Raw genomic sequence first — 19,480 nt, forward strand, 5'->3', positions numbered from 1 at the left:
ACACAGATATCCATTACTTTTTAATTCATTTTACAAAAAAGTAGCTTAAATACCTCTGCTCTCAACCACTAGACAACTTTTACTGGATCGTCTGATCAGACTGCAAAAAAGTGGTGTTCTTCCTCAGTATTTTTGTCTTGTTTTCCAGTGCAAGTTTCTAAAGATTCTTTTAAATCAGATGGATCTACTGGATATAAAATGACAGATTATGAAGTCTTGTTTTCTGTGAAATTGATCAAAACAAAGTGAGTTTGGCTTAAAACTAGAAAAATCAACTTAATTCAAACTGACAGACATATGTTCTTGTTTTAAGCATAAACTCACTTCATTTTGTTATTACATTTTTCAAGACTTCATTTTACATTTGTATCTCAGGTAAACGTATCAAGAATCTTTTTCAATATTTGTAAAATATCATTTGTTTGCAATGCATTCAACATTTAATGCCATAACTTTATGAATTCAAGACTTTCTTCTCTGATTTAAGATCTTTTTAAGGCCTTAATTTGTGTAAGCGTGAATTAAGACTTCAGAAACCCTGTATTCAGTTTTTAAAAAGACGTCCCTCCGTTTTTGCGGTCGCTCTGTATATTTCTATGGCATTGCTGTCCAGGAGAAATTAGCTTTTGAAGTGGATTTACTTAATGTAAAGTGAACGAAAGTTAACATGAGGACTGTAATGTTCAAAGCAGATGACTTAACAAATGTCAGTCGACCGGGAAGATTTTAAAACGAGCCGTTCATTCATAAACACGCAAAATCGCTGTGAAAATACAGACCGGAAGTCAAAAGACAAGGTCTATACATTATCCCTTACATAATTAATAATAGATTATAAATTATAGCCTAACTAAAAAGTAAATTATAGTATATTTCATTTTTATAAATATAAAGCATCATTTAACACCAACTCAGTTATTACAATCTTTATATAAATCTGTAATGCACTTTACAAATGAATCAAATCGTTGCTCAATGGCTCACTGCAAACATTTCAAAATTTGACATTAAAGACGCGGCTGAAAACATTTGTACACGGAGCAGTATCATGGTTTCAGTTCTTTGGGAAGACATTGACATACAGACTCAACTGATGCCCCCTAGTGTCTGTACATTTAAATCTGAAGATTAAAAACAAGATCATCACCTCAATCCTTCAGCACGTTTGATTGACTTCATCACATCACACCGTCATTCAAGGAAAACACATCAATCAACACATTTATCACGGTACAGATTTAAACTTGTTGGGAAAACAAGTTTCTTGATTTTGTCGAAACATCTTTTGTCATGCTTTGCTGTCCACATCATCTGAGATCTCAAGCTCTGGGCGTAATTCGGGCAGGAATTGAGCTCCAGGTCACAAGGTTAGAGGCAAAAGCAAAAGTCATAGAAAAGACTATTTTATTCCAAGTAAAAAACATTTGCCTTCCTCCCAGTTCTGAAGTGCGTCCTGGTGTCATACAGCTGTCGTGTCGCCGTACTCTCGGTTCCAGCGCACGTACTGATCCAGCGTTTGAGGGCCGACGCTCCGCTTTATCCTCTTCAGGGAATCTGCGAAGTCCGAAAACCGGATGTCCCTCATCTGAACAAGAAAAACACGAGGGAGAAACTCAGCATGTGTCATGCTGTTCAAAAATAGCATGGGGATTTAGTTTTTCAAATAACAGTATGTATCAAGTGTAGAATGTTCCATTGTCACGTTTAATTCAGTTAGTGGCGTTCAGTTTTCATCTTGGATCTAAAAGTATTTTTTAATTATTCTAAAGGCCCGTTCACACCAAGAACGATAACTATATTAGCGTTCACACTAGTGGACGATAACGTTCTGTTTTATCCAAGCTCGTTACAGCAGGATGGATTCTGATTGGCTGTCTATGTTTTTATCGTTCATCAGCTGGATAAAATCGTTCTGAAAGTGATTGCAATGATATTGTTTCTCTGTGCCGTTATCGTTATAGTTGTGCTGTGAACTCTGCTAGACTTTTATACTGAGAACGACTTTTATCGTTAATCGTCTTTGGTGCGAACGGGCCTTAATACTTTCAATTTTTGTGTACAAATGACTTGTTGTCAGCATGAACACTCAGCTAACTGACTTTTGTGTAAAATTGGTTTGTTTTAGTTTTTCATTTTAGAAAAACATCATATGCAGTACATGGTGACAGAATTTTAATTTTTTTGGTGAACTATCCCTTTAATAAGAGAATTGATAGCAGGGTTATTATAGTTAGCTAAATCTACAACCATTAAAATAAATTAAATAAATAAATGTTAATAATTGAATTAAAATACCCCAAAAATGTTTTTATAACAGCTAGTTGACAAAGCAACATTTCTCATTTTCATTTAGTTTAACTTGATTAAAATAACCAAGTGATAGAAACTAATAACTAGCAAAAATAAACTAAAACTGAAATGAAAATTAATAAAACCTTCATAGACATTTAAAAACAAAACAAATGAAAGCAGATTTTTTCTTAAACTAATTAAAATGTGTATATATATATATATATATATATATATATATATATATATATATATATATATATATATATATGAAGAGTTCAGATGCAAAAGCCTCTAAGTGCCATCTGAAATTTTCTTCTAGAATGATCATTTCTATCAAGCTCATATATTTAAGTACAATAATTTCACTTAAATGGCAATGCAAATTACCTATTAATTGTCATTTAAGTGAAAACACTTAAAATAAATATAAAAGCTTTATAAAAATGATCATTCTAGAAGAAACTTTCAGATGGCACTTAGAGGCTTTTGCATCTGAACTCTTCATATATATATATATTAGAGGTGGGCATAGATTAATTTTTTTAATCTAGATTAATCTAGATTAATTTTGAAATTAATCTAGATTAATCTAGATTAAAATGGCTCATTTGAATTCTGCCGAAGGCATTCAGAATATGTGTGCTACCCAAATAATGACTATAAAAGTAAGTCTTTGAGAACGGGTTTCTCAAGCCAGGTGGCGCATTAGACCAGGGGCTCATCTCCTGTTTCCAAAATGCATCACAAACTGCTTGAGAAAGCTGTTCTACTCATAGACTGTAAAAGGTTACTACTGTACTGTTACCGTCCGTAGGCACCATTAGGTAGGCCTATGTTATTATCAACTACTATAGGCTATTAATTAGGGATGGGCGATATGGCCTAAAATCCATATTGTGATATACATTGCAGCCTCTTGCGATAACGATATTATAATAAAACCATTTCAGAACAGGTTACACAGACCCTGCTAAACAACTGCTAAATGTTTGTTTTTGTTTTTTTGAAAGGGTGTATGTAGTTTTGAGAACATATATTGTGCAAAACTGTAAGTATACAACATAATTTTGCAGATAAATAAAATTTAAGTACACTAGCTGCAGAGACTTAAGTAGGTCTAATGTTTATTATGGCTTGGAACTTATGAAACGGTAGAACGTTTTAGAACGTGGTAGAACGGATTAGTCGTGTGTTAACTTACCGAACTGTTACACCACACAGTCTACGTCGGACGGCTTAAATCCGAACCAAGTCCAAATAATGGATGTTGCACGGATCTTTTACACCAGCTTTCACTTTCAGCCGCGTTTACTTAAGATGACGACGAATATGATGGTTGCAGCCGGGTCTTCCTCGCGGCCGCGGGTAGATTGCGTCATCATAGCTTGTGTAGCTTGAGCCAGCTCCCAACCCAACTTGGAGAATAGATTAACGGCGATATTTTTTTTATCGCGCGATAAGAGTATGTATGTATATAGACACATATATATGTATGTCTATATATGTGTGTCACATATATATGTATGTCTATATATGTGTGTCTATATATGTATATATATAGACACACACACACTTTAATCTTCAGAAGTGGAAAGCTCTTTACCTCATTGGGTGATATGTTCCTCACTTGTTCAGGCCTCAGTTCTGTGTTAAAAATGAACAGGACATAATTATCTGACCAAAAGTCCAATTCCAAACCAAACTGTCTAGTGGGCAAAATGCCTTGATGCATAATAAAATATCTTCATCTCACAATCGTACCTCGTATCGGACCGAGAGCAGCGTCTTTAGCCAATGAGGTCAGATCACTGCCGGAGTATCCCTCAGTCATCCTGAAAGCACATTACAACATAATTCCCTTTTAAACACACAGTATTAATAATCATTACATAAACATAAACCTGTATTTTACCTGGCTAACTGACTCAGCTCTTTCTGAGACAAAGGGTTTCTGTGTTTACTGAGGAGGTTCTTGAGCAGCTCCAAACGAGTCTGAAACACACACACACACACACACACACACACACACAGCTGATTACCACCTGTATTTATCATTAATCGAATAGAAACTGTACAGTTAATTCAGTGAAAGAGAAGCAATGTCTTTTGCCCATTCCTGGTGTGAACACAGTACCTCCTCTGTAGGTAAAGCCACATAAATGCGTTTAGCGAACCGCCTGTGGAAGAAACGAGTCCATTAGAGGGAGCAGAATGATGAAGTCTTTGAAAGAAAGTGTCAGATGACAGGTCAAAGGTACCTAAGAACAGCCTCGTCAAGCTCCTGAGGTCTGTTAGTGGCTCCCATTACTAACACACGCTCATCTCCTCCTGACTGCACCTACAACACACACACACACCATGAGCGTCGTCACCCGCGATCGGGAAAACACTTTCATATGAAGTACGCGCACTTACTCCATCAAACTCGATGAGAAACTCTGTTTTGAGTCTTCTGCTGGCGTCATGCTCGCCCTCTCTCCTCTCGCACAGCAGACTGTCAATCTCATCTGCACCCAAACCACCATTAATGACACGTTTACACATATACACAAGTCCTGAGGCACCAATGAGTCTGACTGACAGCTCTTACCGATGAAGATGATTGACGGCTGCAGTTCCCTAGCAACCGCAAACAAAGCTCGAACCAGCTTCTCACCCTCTCCCACCTGAACACGCACACAACAACATGAATCAACAAGTGTTTCTTAAGACAGAACAACACATGGCTTTGGGCCGGTTCACACAGAACGCATTTTTGCTGTAGGTGGAATGAAAAAAAAAAAAAGCGCAAAAAAGTCTAGAGATGTGTTGAACCTCTTTTAACTTGAGCGCAGCGGTTTAAAGATGTCAGTCTAGCAGGTGTTTACGTTGAAAACAAGTAGCGCAGATGCATTAGTTACATGCTAATTATTTCACATGCTAAGCTAACTTAGTTGTTAACCTAACCTTAGTTTGCCTGATGACCCTCAAGCCATATTCAGAAGAATAGCTTATGATTAGCATGCTAAGCAGAAATAGCACAGGACAACAAACTTTGGAAAGGTGTTTCTCAGTAATGATAGCAAAAATCAAAAAAAAATTCTGGTCATTTCTGAGCGGTTTGATCCAAAGATCATCTGAGCCAAAAAGATTGAGGAGGAGGAATAGCAAAAACGGTAAAACTTTAGTTTACGGTCCAATTCTCACTATTAACTAGTTGCTTATTAGCATGCATATTACTAGGATATTGGCTGTTTATTAGTACTTATAAAGCACATATTAATGCCTTAAGGCCTGTTCACACCGGGACGAATTTCACGCGCGATATTCGCCGACGTTTAACGCCTCGTAACTAAACAAAGGGCGCCAATGTGAGTGTGCACACCGGCGCGAAAAACGGCACGCGTAAAAGCGTCATTTTAAAAAAAAAAACGCCTCGGGTTCGTTTTTTTGGTTTGACGCGCCGCGTCAAAAACTATCCGACCAATGAGATTGGCGCTTTTGCTCACGTGTCTGGAGCTTCTGAAGTTACAGTAAAACACAACTTGGGGGCGCTCAAACACAAAACGGTCTTGCCGAGCACACATACGTAACGGCGAAGAAGATATACGCCGAGTAGCGTCTAAACACTGCCGGGAAGAAATAAGACGAGGAAGATGCAAGGCAAGATGAATGTAGAGCTGCTGGTCTCGTTGGTGTCGGAACATAAATAACTATATGACAAACGCGACAGCGACTACAAAAATCTTGATAAAAGAGAACTGTTATGGAGTGGTATTAAGCGCCATCTAATGTCAGGGAATGAATTTGCATGTTCACTCGGCTCATCGTCAGCGAAAATCGCTTGGGTGTGAACACAAAAAACGCGTTGAAAAACGCTGGCGAATAACGCGCGCCGATATTCATCCCGGTGTGTACGGGCCTTTACTCTGCATGACCATATTCTGCATCCCTTAATCGTACCCCATACCTAAACTTAACAACTATCTTACTATTAATAAGCAGTAATTAGGAGTTTATTGAGGCAAAAGTCAGTTAATAGTGAGAATTGGACCCTAATCTAAAGTGTGACCAAAAAACCTGTTTTTCATAGATTTCAAAATGCTGGACAAGCAAAGTTACGAAAATTGACAAATGGGATATCATCAGAATCAGCATAAACCACAAAGACAGACACAAATTTTGGACAATATTTTCAGAAGAAGAAGAAGATACCCAAATAAACAATGACAGTTCATTAGTCTAACTGTGGACAGTGTCTATGAAACATCGCATGATCACTCACATATTTGGAGGTGAGACTGGCAGCGCTGATGTTGAAAAACGTAGCATTAGACTCCATCGCAACAGCTTTCGCCTGTGAGGAAATGGAAAGATCACTATAGTTCTATTCCCATGGTATATAAATATACATTCATCTAAAAAGAAGTCTTTTTTTGTGTTTTACCAGCATGGTCTTCCCATTGCCAGGGGGGCCGAAGAGCAGGAGTCCTCTGGCAGGAGCCCTGAGACCAGTAAACAGCTGTGGAGAGCAGCAGAAATGTCATTAGAAACACGTAACAAATATAACAATAGTTTATTATAACCAGGTTTGTCATGCAAGGTGATTTTCTAAGGCTTGCGCTAGTCAGTTAACTGGTATTTGCACGTATTAAAGCAGACGCTGATTTGCGCTGCTTTTAGCAGATTGTGTTTGTCATTATGGAAATGATCCGATTCCGTCTGTGTTCTTTTATTTGCATGTCGTCAGGAAATCTCGCGAAGAACTTTTCACTCCCATCGACGCTATTTTGGACATTTAAGTCAATCTGGGCCATTGTGAGAAGTGAAAACTGGGGGTACAGATGTGTACAGGTGTGCAGACAGACCTCTGGACGAAGAGCGGGAAGGATAACGATTTCCTGCAGCGCCTGCTTCGCCAAATCCTGCCCTGCTATGTCATTAAACTGCACCGTTGCCCCGCTGAAACAAACACAACCACACACACCATCAGCCTCAATGGAAACATCACCATTTTTTTTAGATATTTGTCACATAATCCTTCAGAAATGCTGATTTGGTGCTCAAGAAACATTTACTATTACCAATGTTGAAGAGGTTTAGCTGCTTAGTATTTTTGTGGAAACTATATCTAATAAAATATCTTTTAAAATGGTTTAAATGGATCACTTTTAGATGCAATTTACTTAATATATCCTTTCCGTTACAAAAAACACATACAGAATCTAATCATTTATATGCATCAATATAATACCATTGTCATAAACAGCAATATTTGCCTGTCTTTTTTTCTAAACAATTCATATACAAACAATATCTGATTGCAGATCCATATTCTACATGCTTGATCAGAATGGTTCTAATGCTACCTGTCTACAATGTCGTTGAGGATGAGGTTGGCCAGTTTGCTGTCCACATTTTTTAAGTTCTTCATGTCTCTTTTCCTCTGAGGTGACGCAGTGGCAGCGCTGCTGGCTTTCACGTTATGTCTGACACCTCCTTTTGCCGAGGGCCCCTACAAACACCACAGCGAGGTTCAGCCACATGTGCTCTGTTCCAAAACTAATGAGCTGCCTACATAGACAGAATCTTAAAGGGTTAGTTCACCCAAAAATTAAAATTTGATGTTAATTTACTGTTAATATACAAGCGAAACTAAATTAATACCCATGGCTTCTGACGATACATTGAGGTCTTATGAAGCGAAACGATCAGTCTGTTTAAGAAACTGTACATTATTTACACCATTATCTGTAATCCACAGCCTCGGCAAACTGTCCAGATCGCGTTCACAACAGTCTGCAGCGCGAACTTCCTGTCGCATAATGACGTATTCGCGCGAGCAAACACACAAGTGAGCTGATGCTGTGTTTGTTTACAAGAGAGATGGAGGATGAGCATGTTGTATTGTTCATCAAAATCAAACTTGTGCTTATCCTGGATGCAGCAACCTATATATGCATTTCACAGATTCTCAACGTTTGAACTCCCGCACATACGCCATTATACGACAGGAAGCTCGCGCTGTAGACTGTCAGGACCGTTTGCAGAGGCTGTGGATTACAGGTAATGTATGTAGAGTTTCTTCCACAGACCGATCATATTGCTTCATAATACCTCAATGTCTCGTCATCATTAATTATGTTTAGCCTATGTATGTTTTTTTGACTCTTGAAGTGACGGCAGCCATTGACTTGCATTAAACAAATCACCAAATACCACATTTCCAACTGTTCAACTGGAGAAAAAAAGTCACCTACATCTCGGATGCCCTGAGGGTGAGTAAATTACCAGAAATTTTTTATATGAATTTATATATATATCTTTTTATATTTTATCATTTATTATATATTAATTAATAAAAAAAATTTGGCAAACTATCCCTTTAAGGTGGCACATGGCCTGAAGAAGTGACAATGTGCAGACAGTCTGAAGTCTGACCCCTGTGAGACGAACCTTCTGGTTGTTCTGAGGGCCGGTCCTGCCGCTGGTCGAGGGCGTGCGGTGCAGGCCAGATGCATTCTGGGCAGATTTGGGAGGGTTTTTGGGTCGCAGATGGGATTGACTTGTGATTGTGAGAGTGTCCCTCTTTTTGGAAACTGCTCCACCGCCTGCAACAACAAACACATGCCCGTACATAAACAGAAATGTCCCTCTAGACTAGAGTCTCTCTGATCGCCTTATATGCAGCACACAGATCTCCCAGAATCCCCAAAACACACACCTGGACGCAGGTTCCCATTGGAGAAAGAAAGGCTGGTGTGATCAGAGAAGCCCTCTGCTGGAGACTTAGAAACCAGTTTGCCTTTGTGATTGCAGAACAGGAAACAGACAGAGAGGAAGACATTTAAAGGGAAACAAAACCTCCAGAGAATAATAATGAAGCAGAACAGAAGTTATTAGGGTGAAAAACATGTCCAAGTCACATTTCACCTCAAAATACAAAAAAAGGAAGAGAAATATTATTTTTGCAAATATATATATATATATATATATATATATATATATATATATATATATATATATATATATATATATATATATATATATATATATAAAATTTTAACATACATTTTTGCCTTGCAGTAAATGACAATTTTGGTGTAAAATGTGCTTGTAATTTAAATTTTATCATAAAAATGTCACAACCAATAAAATAAAACGAAATAGTCTTCATACTCTTTGGGCAAAATTTAATTAGATTTTTTTCCTTCTGTTTTTGAGGTGATCTGGGCATGTTCTGGATACATTTCTTGACCGATTCACACACAAGAACCCAAGCAGAAACACAGAAAGTGTTAAACGCTGATTATGGAGGAATAAGAACAGTGTGTGCATGCAATAAAAGTGAAGCGTGTCATTTTAAAATGCTTTCTCCTATCCCACTTTAATGTGCAGAGTGCCAAAACTTTACCTTAATATGATCAAACATAAAACAGACGTGAATCATTGCACAATCACACAGGCTTTCACAGAAGAGTGTGAGGTGAACACACCCGTGTGTAGGATATAGAGCACAAGCACAACACATGACATCATCTCTTATTAGAGTTGATGAATCAACACACACACATCCTCGTCACGTCACTGTATCCGCTTACCCAGAAGCTCCAGCCGGTCTTTGGCCATGGTGAGGTTGCTGATCATTTTGTCCTGAAGCTTTCTGGCTCTGTTTGCCTTCTCTCCTGAAATAGCCAGATGAAGACCTTCTATCAAGCCCTACAAAAACTTCTTCATCTACGCTTTAAGGGATAGTTCACACAAACATGACAAATCTGTCATCATTTCCTCACCCTCATGTTGTTCCAAAGCGGTTTGACTTTTTTTTGTTCTTCCTTATTCAAAAAGAATAGTCTTATCTATTTTCAATATAATGAAAGTAGAAGATAAGAAACATAAAAGCACCATAAAGTGGCCCTAGTTTAGAGCTTTGTGTGACGAACGGATCGAAATGTAAGCGAAATAAAGACATTTAAGCGGTTAAATCACTGAAACTCTTAAATAAAATGTCACCATTAGAAACACCGCACAAGTCATATGTATGGAAGCTTGTTTCCGCCACAGAATAAAACATTTTAAAAGATAATTCCGAATTTTTATCTCACAATTGCGAGTTTACATCTCGCAATTCTGACTTTATTTCTCAGAATATAAAGTCAGAGATATAAAGTCAGAATTGCGTGAAATAAAGTCGCAATTGCGTCTTATAAAGTCAGAATTCTGACTTTTTTTCTTGCAACTGTGACTTTATATCACGCAATTCTGACTTTATAACACGCAATTGGGAGATATAAAGTCAGAATTATGAGATATAAACTATTCTGAGGTTAAAAAAAAAGTCTGTCTTTTTTTTCCTTAGAATTCTGACTTCATTTCACGCAATTGCGACTTTATTTCACGCAATTCTGACTTTATTTCACGCAATTGCGACTTTATTTCACGCAATTGCGACTTTATTTCATGCAATTCTGACTTTATATCTCGCAATTCCGACTTTATAACACGCAATTGCGACTTTATAACACGCAATTGCGACTTTATTTCATGCAATTATGACTTTATTTCTCGCAATTCTGACTTCATAACACGCAATTGCGACTTTATTTCACGCAATTCGGACTTTATTTCACGCAATTGCGACTTTATTTCACGCAATTGCGACTTTATTTCATGCAATTCTGACTTTATTTCACGCAATTCTGACTTTATAACACGCAATTGCGACTTTATTTCACGCAATTGCGACTTTATTTCATGCAATTCTGACTTTATATCTCGCAATTCTGACTTTATAACACGCAATTGCGACTTTATTTCACGCAATTGCGACTTTATTTCATGCAATTCTGACTTTATATCTCGCAATTCTGACTTTATAACACGCAATTGCGACTTTATTTTACGCAATTCTGACTTTATAACACACAATTCTGAGAAATAAAGTCAGAATTGTGAGATGTAAAGTCGCAATTGTGAGATAAAAAGTCGCAATTATCTTTTAAAATGTTTTATTCTTCCATACATATGGGCCAATTCTATGATACTCTGACAAAAACTCATTTTAGACTTTGATAGCAATTTATTCATTCAAAAAAATCACATTTGTGTACAAAGGAAGAAAAGAAAGTGACATGAGTCTGGAACAGCATGATGGTAAATAAATGATGACAGTTTAATTAATTTTTTATTTTTTTTTAAAGAAATGTATACTTTTATTCAGCAAGGATGCATTAAATTGATCAAAACCGACAGTAAAAAACATTTATAATGTCAAAAGATTTTCAGTTAAATGCTGTTATTTCTATTAATCAATGAATCCTGAAAAAATGCATCATGGTTTCCACAAAAAATATGAAGCAGCAAAAACTGCTTTTGTTTTCAATGTTTTCAACATTGATAATAATCAGAAATGTTTCTTGAGCATCAAATCATCATATCAGAATGATTTCTGAAGGATCATATGACACTGAAGACTGGAGTAATGATGCTGAAAATTCAGCTTTGATCACAGGAATAAATGACATTTTAAAATATAAACAAATACAGCATCAAATCCAAAACCATTATTTTAAATTGTAATAATATTTCACAATATTACTGTTTTCACTGTATTTTTGATCAAATAAATCCAGCTTTGGTGAGAAGAGACTTATTTTTGATCAAATAAATCCAGCTTTGGTGAGAAGAGACTTCTTACTGACCCAAACTTTAGAACGACAGTGTACATTAAAGAATATAGGGTTAAACAGTGCCAACACACACACACACGCAAACACACACACACAAAATCACACACACACACATACACAATCTGTCGTGAATGCTAATGTAATTAAAACACATCATCACATAGTTTGTTTACACACTAACGGAAATCAATATGACTGAATAATCTCACCAGTTCCAGTGACCTGGATACAGATGCCCTTCTCCAGTTCAGTGATGCCTTTCCTGTACCACTGCACCGCCTTGTCTTTATCACCTACAACAGGTCAGACAGATCACAGATCATTCTCTATCCTGTAGGGATGATACACACACACTACTAATGCTTTAATTCTTAACCAACACGCCTGGGTTTCAAAGCACCACTGTCAAACTTCCAGATACAATTTACATCACAGATATTTTGTTGTCAATGCTTTAGTTGAAATATGCTCTCAAAATAAAACAGTACGTGCTAACAGTCATGCGTGACGGCCCAAACATTATGCCCCTGGGCATGATGGGATTGAGAAACAGCTGATGAATCTATTGAACAAGTTCTTTGTTTTCACTGATGCCGCTGGCGCACAATGAGCGACAGACGACATAATGTCCTGAGATATGACGAATGGAACAAATCCAGGTCACAATAAATCACATGAACATATATTTATATAAAGTACTGTCCAAAAGTTTGGGGTTGGTAGATATCTCTTATTTGGTCAAAAATACAGTGGAAATAGTAATATTGTGAAATATTATGACAATTTAAAATAAGTGTTTTCTATTTGAATGTATTTTAAAATGTAATTTATTCCTGTGATCTAAATGAATTTTCAGCATCATTACTCCAGTCTTCAGTGTCACATGATCCTTCAGAAATCATTTATTTGTGCTGCTTAATGTGGAAACTTATTTGATGAATAGAAAGTTCAAAAGAAAAGCATTTATTGATAAAAGAAGTATTTTAACTGTCTTCTTTGACCAATTTAATGCATCCTTGTTGAATAAAAGTATAATTTCTTTAAAAAATAAATAAAAAAAATGGTAGTGACCCCAAACTTTTTGAATAGTAGTGTATCGATTTCTGACCATAAATAATTATTTTCGTATAAAAAAATTTAAGATCAATGTTTTGCAATATTTTACTTAGGCAGTTTATGATTGGTTGACTGTTGCTAAACAACATTGCATGGTTCAAATCCACTTTAAAAATGACCCTGGTTAAAAGTAGGTTTAAACTATCGTTTAAGAACATTTTAACTCTGGGTTAAATCCCGTCTGGCTAGCGCGTTTCCCATAATGTTTACACATCAGGTCAGTAGGCGGCGTCCACTTGTGATCCTATCGACCAAAACGCATGATCTTAATACCAGGTGTAAACAGGGCCAAAGAAAAGACATGATAAGCATGATATCAAAAGATAAGGACAGCCTTGCAAAGCTGAGCCAGTGATCGGGTTCTTCACAGAGTGTCAGTACATGGGGCCTCGTTTTCCACTCGACTGCCGATGAGGACAATCCATGTCAACCTGAATCAGGCCTCTCAACTCTCCTGACCTCAGGGATCAAGCAGACCTGTGTTCTGAACCGCTCTACTGACCGCAAACACAGCTTTGGGACCGCGGTTATCATGGCTGGCGTCCAACATCTATGTCAACATCCAACATCCAACATCTAACATCCAACATTGATCTATGTCAATCTAGGTCATCTCAGTCAAGAGTCGAAACACTTCAAACCAATGCGTCACATGAAGTGCAGGATCCTTCTGAACAGACGAAGTGAAAGTAAAACCAACACCAGAACTGGTTTACAGTGCTGGAATGTAGTACAAAACATAAGGCAGTCTTACAAAAAGTCCAGTGGCGAGACCCTGGTAAAGTGATGGCATCAGATGGTAATACCATGGTACCAGTGATTACTGTGCATATAATGTCCATGGTATACACATTTTCTACTTAACTGATTTTCAGTTTCATAATACCGGGTCTACAGATAAATAGTGACTTTTGTTGGGTCTCTAAAGAACATCGCCCCCCAAAAAAACCCATACAATGCAGCATTGCACTGTAGTGCTATAAAAATCAATGTTTATAGGTTACATAACTTACTACAATAGCAAATGAGAACCAGGAAAACCAAAACAAAGTTGAAAACACTGTGCATAAAGATAAAATGAATACAACTAAAAGATAAAAAAAAAACTTATATAATACTCATAATAATAGCCTAATCGTCATCATTACTCATAATAAAAATAATAACTGTAAAGTATTCATAATTCTATATCCCAGGGTACATGTACAAACTACTTAGGTAACGTTTTGTTCATTTTTTAAGGGGACAGTTACTTTCACACATATTTCACTATATAATAATAATAATAATCAACATCATTACTCATAATAATTAATAATTACTGTAAAGTATTCATGATTCTCTATCCCAGGGTACATGTACAAACTACTTAGGTAGGCTAATTTGTAAGGGGACAGTATATTTTTTTATATGCACACCATATTTAGAGAATAGTAATAAAAAACAGACACCTTTGTCATCCTCGTCGATCTGCAGAGCCAAAGAAATGAACTCAAACGCTTGTTTGTGGTAGTTTCGTATCAGCTCTCCGGTCTCGTCGCACGCGTCGGAGCCGCGATCTTTGGCCGCCATGGTTCGTCGGGTCGGCCGGAACAGGCACAGGAGAAGCAGAAGCAGAGCCCGGAGCAGGGACAGCGGGAGCCGGGCGAGGGTTCGGATGAAGGAGCGCAGCCGGTCCAGTAACGAACTCCGGCCGGTTCCGTCAGACACCTGTGCGCGGGTGCGTCCTCCCGCACGCGCTGATCCTCGTTGTCTCGCTCTGTCCCCAGAATTCATTCACCCTATTCGGGCTCTCCATACCATAATGGACCGGGTGTTTGACAACGAAGAGTTTTATTTCTCTGCGATGTCGGTTCTCCGGTTTGTTTTGGCCAGCATCGATCGCGGAAGTCACTGTTGTGTGTGTTTGGCGAATATGGTCTCGCGCTAATGACGTGAACCACATCGCGTCGCTGACATTGGGCGACAAATGTTACAAAAATATTATAAAATGAAACGGTCTGGCTCCAAACTATTTTTTTAAAAATATACATAACCTTAAGCAGTTACTAAAAAATAATGATTTTATGAAGCTATAAGTGAGGTAGCGTTTCCTCTCTGTTTTATTATACTCTGACATCTTTTTATTTTTTATGTAAGTTTTGCATAATTTTGGAGACATTTGTACAACGGAAAGTATCCATATCTATAAGTATCCATATTTATTATCCACATAACAAACATCTGACTGGAACAGTAACAGATGTCACGTGACCACACCGTTAAGGTTTGGCTTCAGCAGCTTCTAGGAAATGTTTTACACCTCAATAATATGAGTGAATATCAATAACTGAGAAACACTGTATACAATAAAATACACAGAAAATAGTTAAAATAATTTAAGCCAATCGTACCTGGCCAATCAGAGGCAACGTCTGGCCGACAAGCCGCGCCCGTTTTAGGAGTAGTATGAAGCTGCAGACATGGAGCCTGCAGCTACAGTCCCGCACCCAGAGTCCCGCATTCTCAGACCCCTCGTTTTTCGAGACAGCTCCTCCTATCAAATTTAATTTAATTTAGCGAATCATACTCATTCGATTTCATTTTTAATCAAACTACTTTATAGCTCATCGATACACCAACATATGAATAGTCCAACCATTAATCCAGTAATTATTTTACTTTATATAGGCTAATTTATGTAGACTATTTAAATTAGTTCTTATAAAACGTAAGTATTAAAATTACTTTCATTCATCTGCATGATCGGCATTCATCTTTTATTTTAGTGACGTCGAGGAATTTGACAGCGATTGCAAAAATAATGAAAAAAGAAGGAACATATTCGCCTACCAGAAAGTAATTATTTTACCTTATGCATTTACATGACATTTTACATTTATTCATTTAGCAGACGCTTTTATCCAAAGCGACTTATGAGGAGTTCTTTTAATGCAATTGAAGACAAAGTGAAGTCACTAACACAATTCTTTCTTCCTTTTTTCTTTGCTTTGTCCTGTTTACAGCAAGATGATGTTTAGGTGATCGTTAAATAAAGTACAGAATTGTTTATTATTGGTGTTTTGTCTGTTCTTATTTGAGTTTTGCTTCGCATTCAAAATATAGTTTTGTAATGTTAGCATGGTATAATGTTAATTAGACCATTAGGTTGAACTGAAAGAAAAATTGAAATTTGAATAAATAAATAAAAAACATTGTAGCAATATAATATCACATAATATTACACCCATGCTAAAAAAATAACTACTGAGAACACGTTTTTTTTTGGCACATGCATTAAACATGCATTAAGCAAATATTTATTTGGATAACTTTAAATAAAACGAGACCGTAATATTGCATCCTATTGTTTTCAATGGCATTTGGATAAGGGTGTTATACGATCTTTCGGACAGCAGGAGGCGCTGTCTCGAAAAACGAGGGGTCTGAGAATGCGGGACTCTGGGTGCGGGACTGTAGCTGCAGGCTCCGAGTCTGCAGCTTCATAATGTTGCGTTTTAGAGCCTACTCTAGCGTCATTCAAGCGTGTGTTTTGCGCATGCGCAACGCCAACAGCGTAGAAACCAACAACAAACTATGGCGGACGGTAAGTGCTGTCCTGAGCTTTGTGGTTTATTTTACACTCAGGAATTCTGCAGTGATTATATTTTTAGACATCGTCAATGTTAGCATACTGTAGGGAGAGTTGTAGTTCTTGGCAAACGGCTGATTGTTTATTATTGGTAGCGTTGTGCTGCAACGGCTCATTGAATCCCGCCATTCACTACAGTAATTTGACTTTACATCAACATATGCACTGCTCGTATATAATGTAGTACTGTGCGTGAGTTCTTAAACTTGTTATTAACAAATTAATGTAATTTAATTTTGATTCTAACAGAACACACTGATGCTGAGCAGAGCATGGAGGGACACACTGCTGTGAGTATCACTGCACAATTTCATTTCATCCCAGTGAAGCACTTTGTCACTTTTTCTTGATCAGTTGATCAATCAATCGATCAATGTTTATTCATAGAGCACATTTAAACACAACCGAGGTTGACAAAAGTGCTGAACAAAGATTAATAGAATCACAATAAATTAAAAGGGTATAAGATAGAGGAATAAAAATAGACAATAAGCAAAACACAAGATGTTTCTTGTTTATGTTAGGTCCCAGAAAATCCTCATGCAGAATATGGCCTCACTGAAAACATCCAGGTACAACATCTGTGCTTAAATTTGAGGAAGTTGAATTTATATTGAGAATCTTATTTGATAAACAGTTCCGAATTGTTTGCAATGTGAATCAAGCGTTAGTTCTATGATTGTAGTGTAACGGCTCGGCGTCTGTGTGTTCCTCTAGAGAATAGTGGAGAATGAGAAAACAACCTCTGAAAAAGTCACCAAACAGAAGGTGGACCCTCAGACCCTGCAGACGCTTCCTACACGAGCGTACCTGGATCAGACGGTGGTTCCTATTCTCCTGCAGGGCTTGTCGGTTCTGGCCAAGGAAAGGTCTGTATCATCAATGCACCATTTTTCCAAATGTAAAAATTCACGTCGTTGTATGGATCACGATTGCCCGAAACCAGTGTATCTCAACCATCTTGTCTTCAAACCACCATTCCCTCCTAACTAAAAGAGGTATATCTGCTATAAAAATAACCAAATACTAAGAAATATCTTGAGTTTTAGCTTATTTTAATGCTTGTTTTGTCTTTATTTTTATTTCTACGCTGATACCGATGGCCGATTATTCAGAATGATATCTGCCGATAGTTTGATTTTCTTAAGGGGAAAAACAATCTCTCCCAAATAATGCGGCAAACTACTATTCAGGCCAGGGAACCCTCTCATTTGGTACATTACCATAATTAAAAACTGGTATTTATTTTCATATATAATAATTACACTCTGAAATGTTTATATACAACTCGGTTGCACATAAGGTAGTTTTCAGAAACGCTTGTTGTCTTCATGACAAATTTATTAAATCAGACATATGTAATTAACAGTTTATTTTATTTAGCTAACTAATGAACTGTGAACATTGGAAAACTTTCCTGAGGTAAATACAATGTTAAGTGACACATTGTTCTCAAGCAGCTTTATTGACGTCTCTCCGTGGTTTAAACACTTATTGAGTGATTAACATGAGACATGATGCAGTTTGGTAAGTTGTACTGTATCATTCAACATATCTTCTGATGTTCATGCATGTTTTTTCTTGTTTTAATTTGTGTTAAAGTGGAAGAAAAGACTCTGGCGCTTCATCTGAGGCTCTACAGATCTGTCACGTCACATTTAGGAGCGTCAAAACGCCATTTATTGTTTGAATTTCGTGATAAAATGGACAGAATTTGAAAGCTGAGACTTTGTTTCTTATCTGAAGTAACAGAGCACAAAGCTCCTTGAGATTATTGAATGGGAGGCGCTACAAATAATGATTGGTGTGGGAAAAAACTACAGGTGAATCACAGAGCCTGCTTTAACGTCACTATTTTCAACTGTCAACTTTGAAAGTCGGTTTGACAAATTTTGTTGACTTTTGATAAGATACAATCGGCCGATAGTTAAAATAATTGCTTTTATCGACCGATACCAATATATATCGGCGCATCCCTAAGTCATCTTGAGGTCCCCTGTTGTTTGAAAGGCACTACAAAAAAAATAAAAAATATATATAAGGAAAATAACAAAGGAGTGTCTGCCATCAGTGTTTGAAATTTTTAAATTTAGCCCTCGCACACGGTGACTGAATATATATAATGAAATAATATGAATATACAAGAATCGCAATATAATATATATAATCGCTATTAAATTTCCTTACTTGTATAAATTAAGAACATGTATCTAATCTCACTGTCCATCTTCCTTCAGGCCTCCAAATCCCATCGAGTTTTTAGCGGCATTCTTACTGAAGAACAAGTCCCAGTTTGAGGAACGGAATTAAAGGCACAGCGTGCTGCGGAAGACTTAGGATTTCATTTTTCTTTTCTTTTTTTTTGTGTTGTGGATTTAAATGTAATGGTGTCACGCTCTTCAGATTGTTTCCCGATGTTACTGTAGTTTTTTAAGCTAATAAAATGCTCAAGCAGTGATGTACGTTTCAGTGGTGTGGTTTTTCTTTGTTTGAGAATTGACAAGTTGTTGGGCAGGTAAAACTTTTTTTTTTTTTTACACAAAATTTTACATTTGCATACAAACTGTGTCAGACATGTGGCTTGTCATATACAAAAATGCAGCTCGGCTTCATTCCCCTTTAATTTGCTTGATATTTTATTACACGACACCAAGCACTGTGCATGACAGTAACAGACAGAAACTATTGAGGGAAACAATTTCGTTTAACTGTGAACATACAAAAACAATTCAAATTTGAATCAGTAGTAAATATAATTTCCTTCTCCTATATA

The 19,480-nt window shown here is 37.0% G+C and overlaps 2 protein-coding genes across 4 annotated transcripts; one reads left to right on the forward strand and one right to left on the reverse strand.

Annotated features, from left to right (window-relative positions):
* Window positions 1-728: 728 nt before the first annotated feature.
* On the reverse strand, window positions 729-15,027 carry spast (spastin). Of its 2 annotated transcripts, XM_081361709.1 has the most exons (17): window positions 14,528-15,027; window positions 12,170-12,253; window positions 9,873-9,956; window positions 8,996-9,076; window positions 8,728-8,882; window positions 7,641-7,786; window positions 7,140-7,233; window positions 6,719-6,793; window positions 6,557-6,628; window positions 4,883-4,958; window positions 4,708-4,799; window positions 4,551-4,630; window positions 4,427-4,469; window positions 4,205-4,284; window positions 4,054-4,124; window positions 3,896-3,936; window positions 729-1,585 (listed from the first exon to the last, which is right to left on the reverse strand). In XM_081361709.1, the coding sequence occupies exons 1-17, from the start codon at window positions 14,850-14,852 to the stop codon at window positions 1,460-1,462; spliced, it is 1,725 nt and encodes a 574-aa protein (XP_081217835.1). In that variant the 5' UTR covers window positions 14,853-15,027; the 3' UTR covers window positions 729-1,459. The 2 variants fall into 2 exon arrangements, with proteins under 2 accessions (XP_081217835.1, XP_081217836.1); XM_081361710.1 differs by lacking the exon at window positions 8,996-9,076 and having other exon boundaries at window positions 865-1,585; window positions 14,528-15,019.
* A 1,566-nt stretch (window positions 15,028-16,593) lies between these two features.
* On the forward strand, window positions 16,594-19,173 carry dpy30 (dpy-30 histone methyltransferase complex regulatory subunit). Of its 2 annotated transcripts, XM_081361717.1 has the most exons (5): window positions 16,594-16,662; window positions 16,957-16,997; window positions 17,232-17,279; window positions 17,425-17,576; window positions 18,945-19,173. In XM_081361717.1, the coding sequence occupies exons 1-5, from the start codon at window positions 16,653-16,655 to the stop codon at window positions 19,015-19,017; spliced, it is 324 nt and encodes a 107-aa protein (XP_081217843.1). In that variant the 5' UTR covers window positions 16,594-16,652; the 3' UTR covers window positions 19,018-19,173. The 2 variants fall into 2 exon arrangements, with proteins under 2 accessions (XP_081217843.1, XP_081217844.1); XM_081361718.1 differs by lacking the exon at window positions 17,232-17,279.
* The last annotated feature ends 307 nt before the right edge of the window (window positions 19,174-19,480 follow it).

The sequence above is a fragment of the Scardinius erythrophthalmus genome, assembly GCF_964197995.2.
Source record: "Scardinius erythrophthalmus genome assembly, chromosome: 3".
NCBI classification, from domain to species: domain Eukaryota; kingdom Metazoa; phylum Chordata; class Actinopteri; order Cypriniformes; family Leuciscidae; genus Scardinius; species Scardinius erythrophthalmus.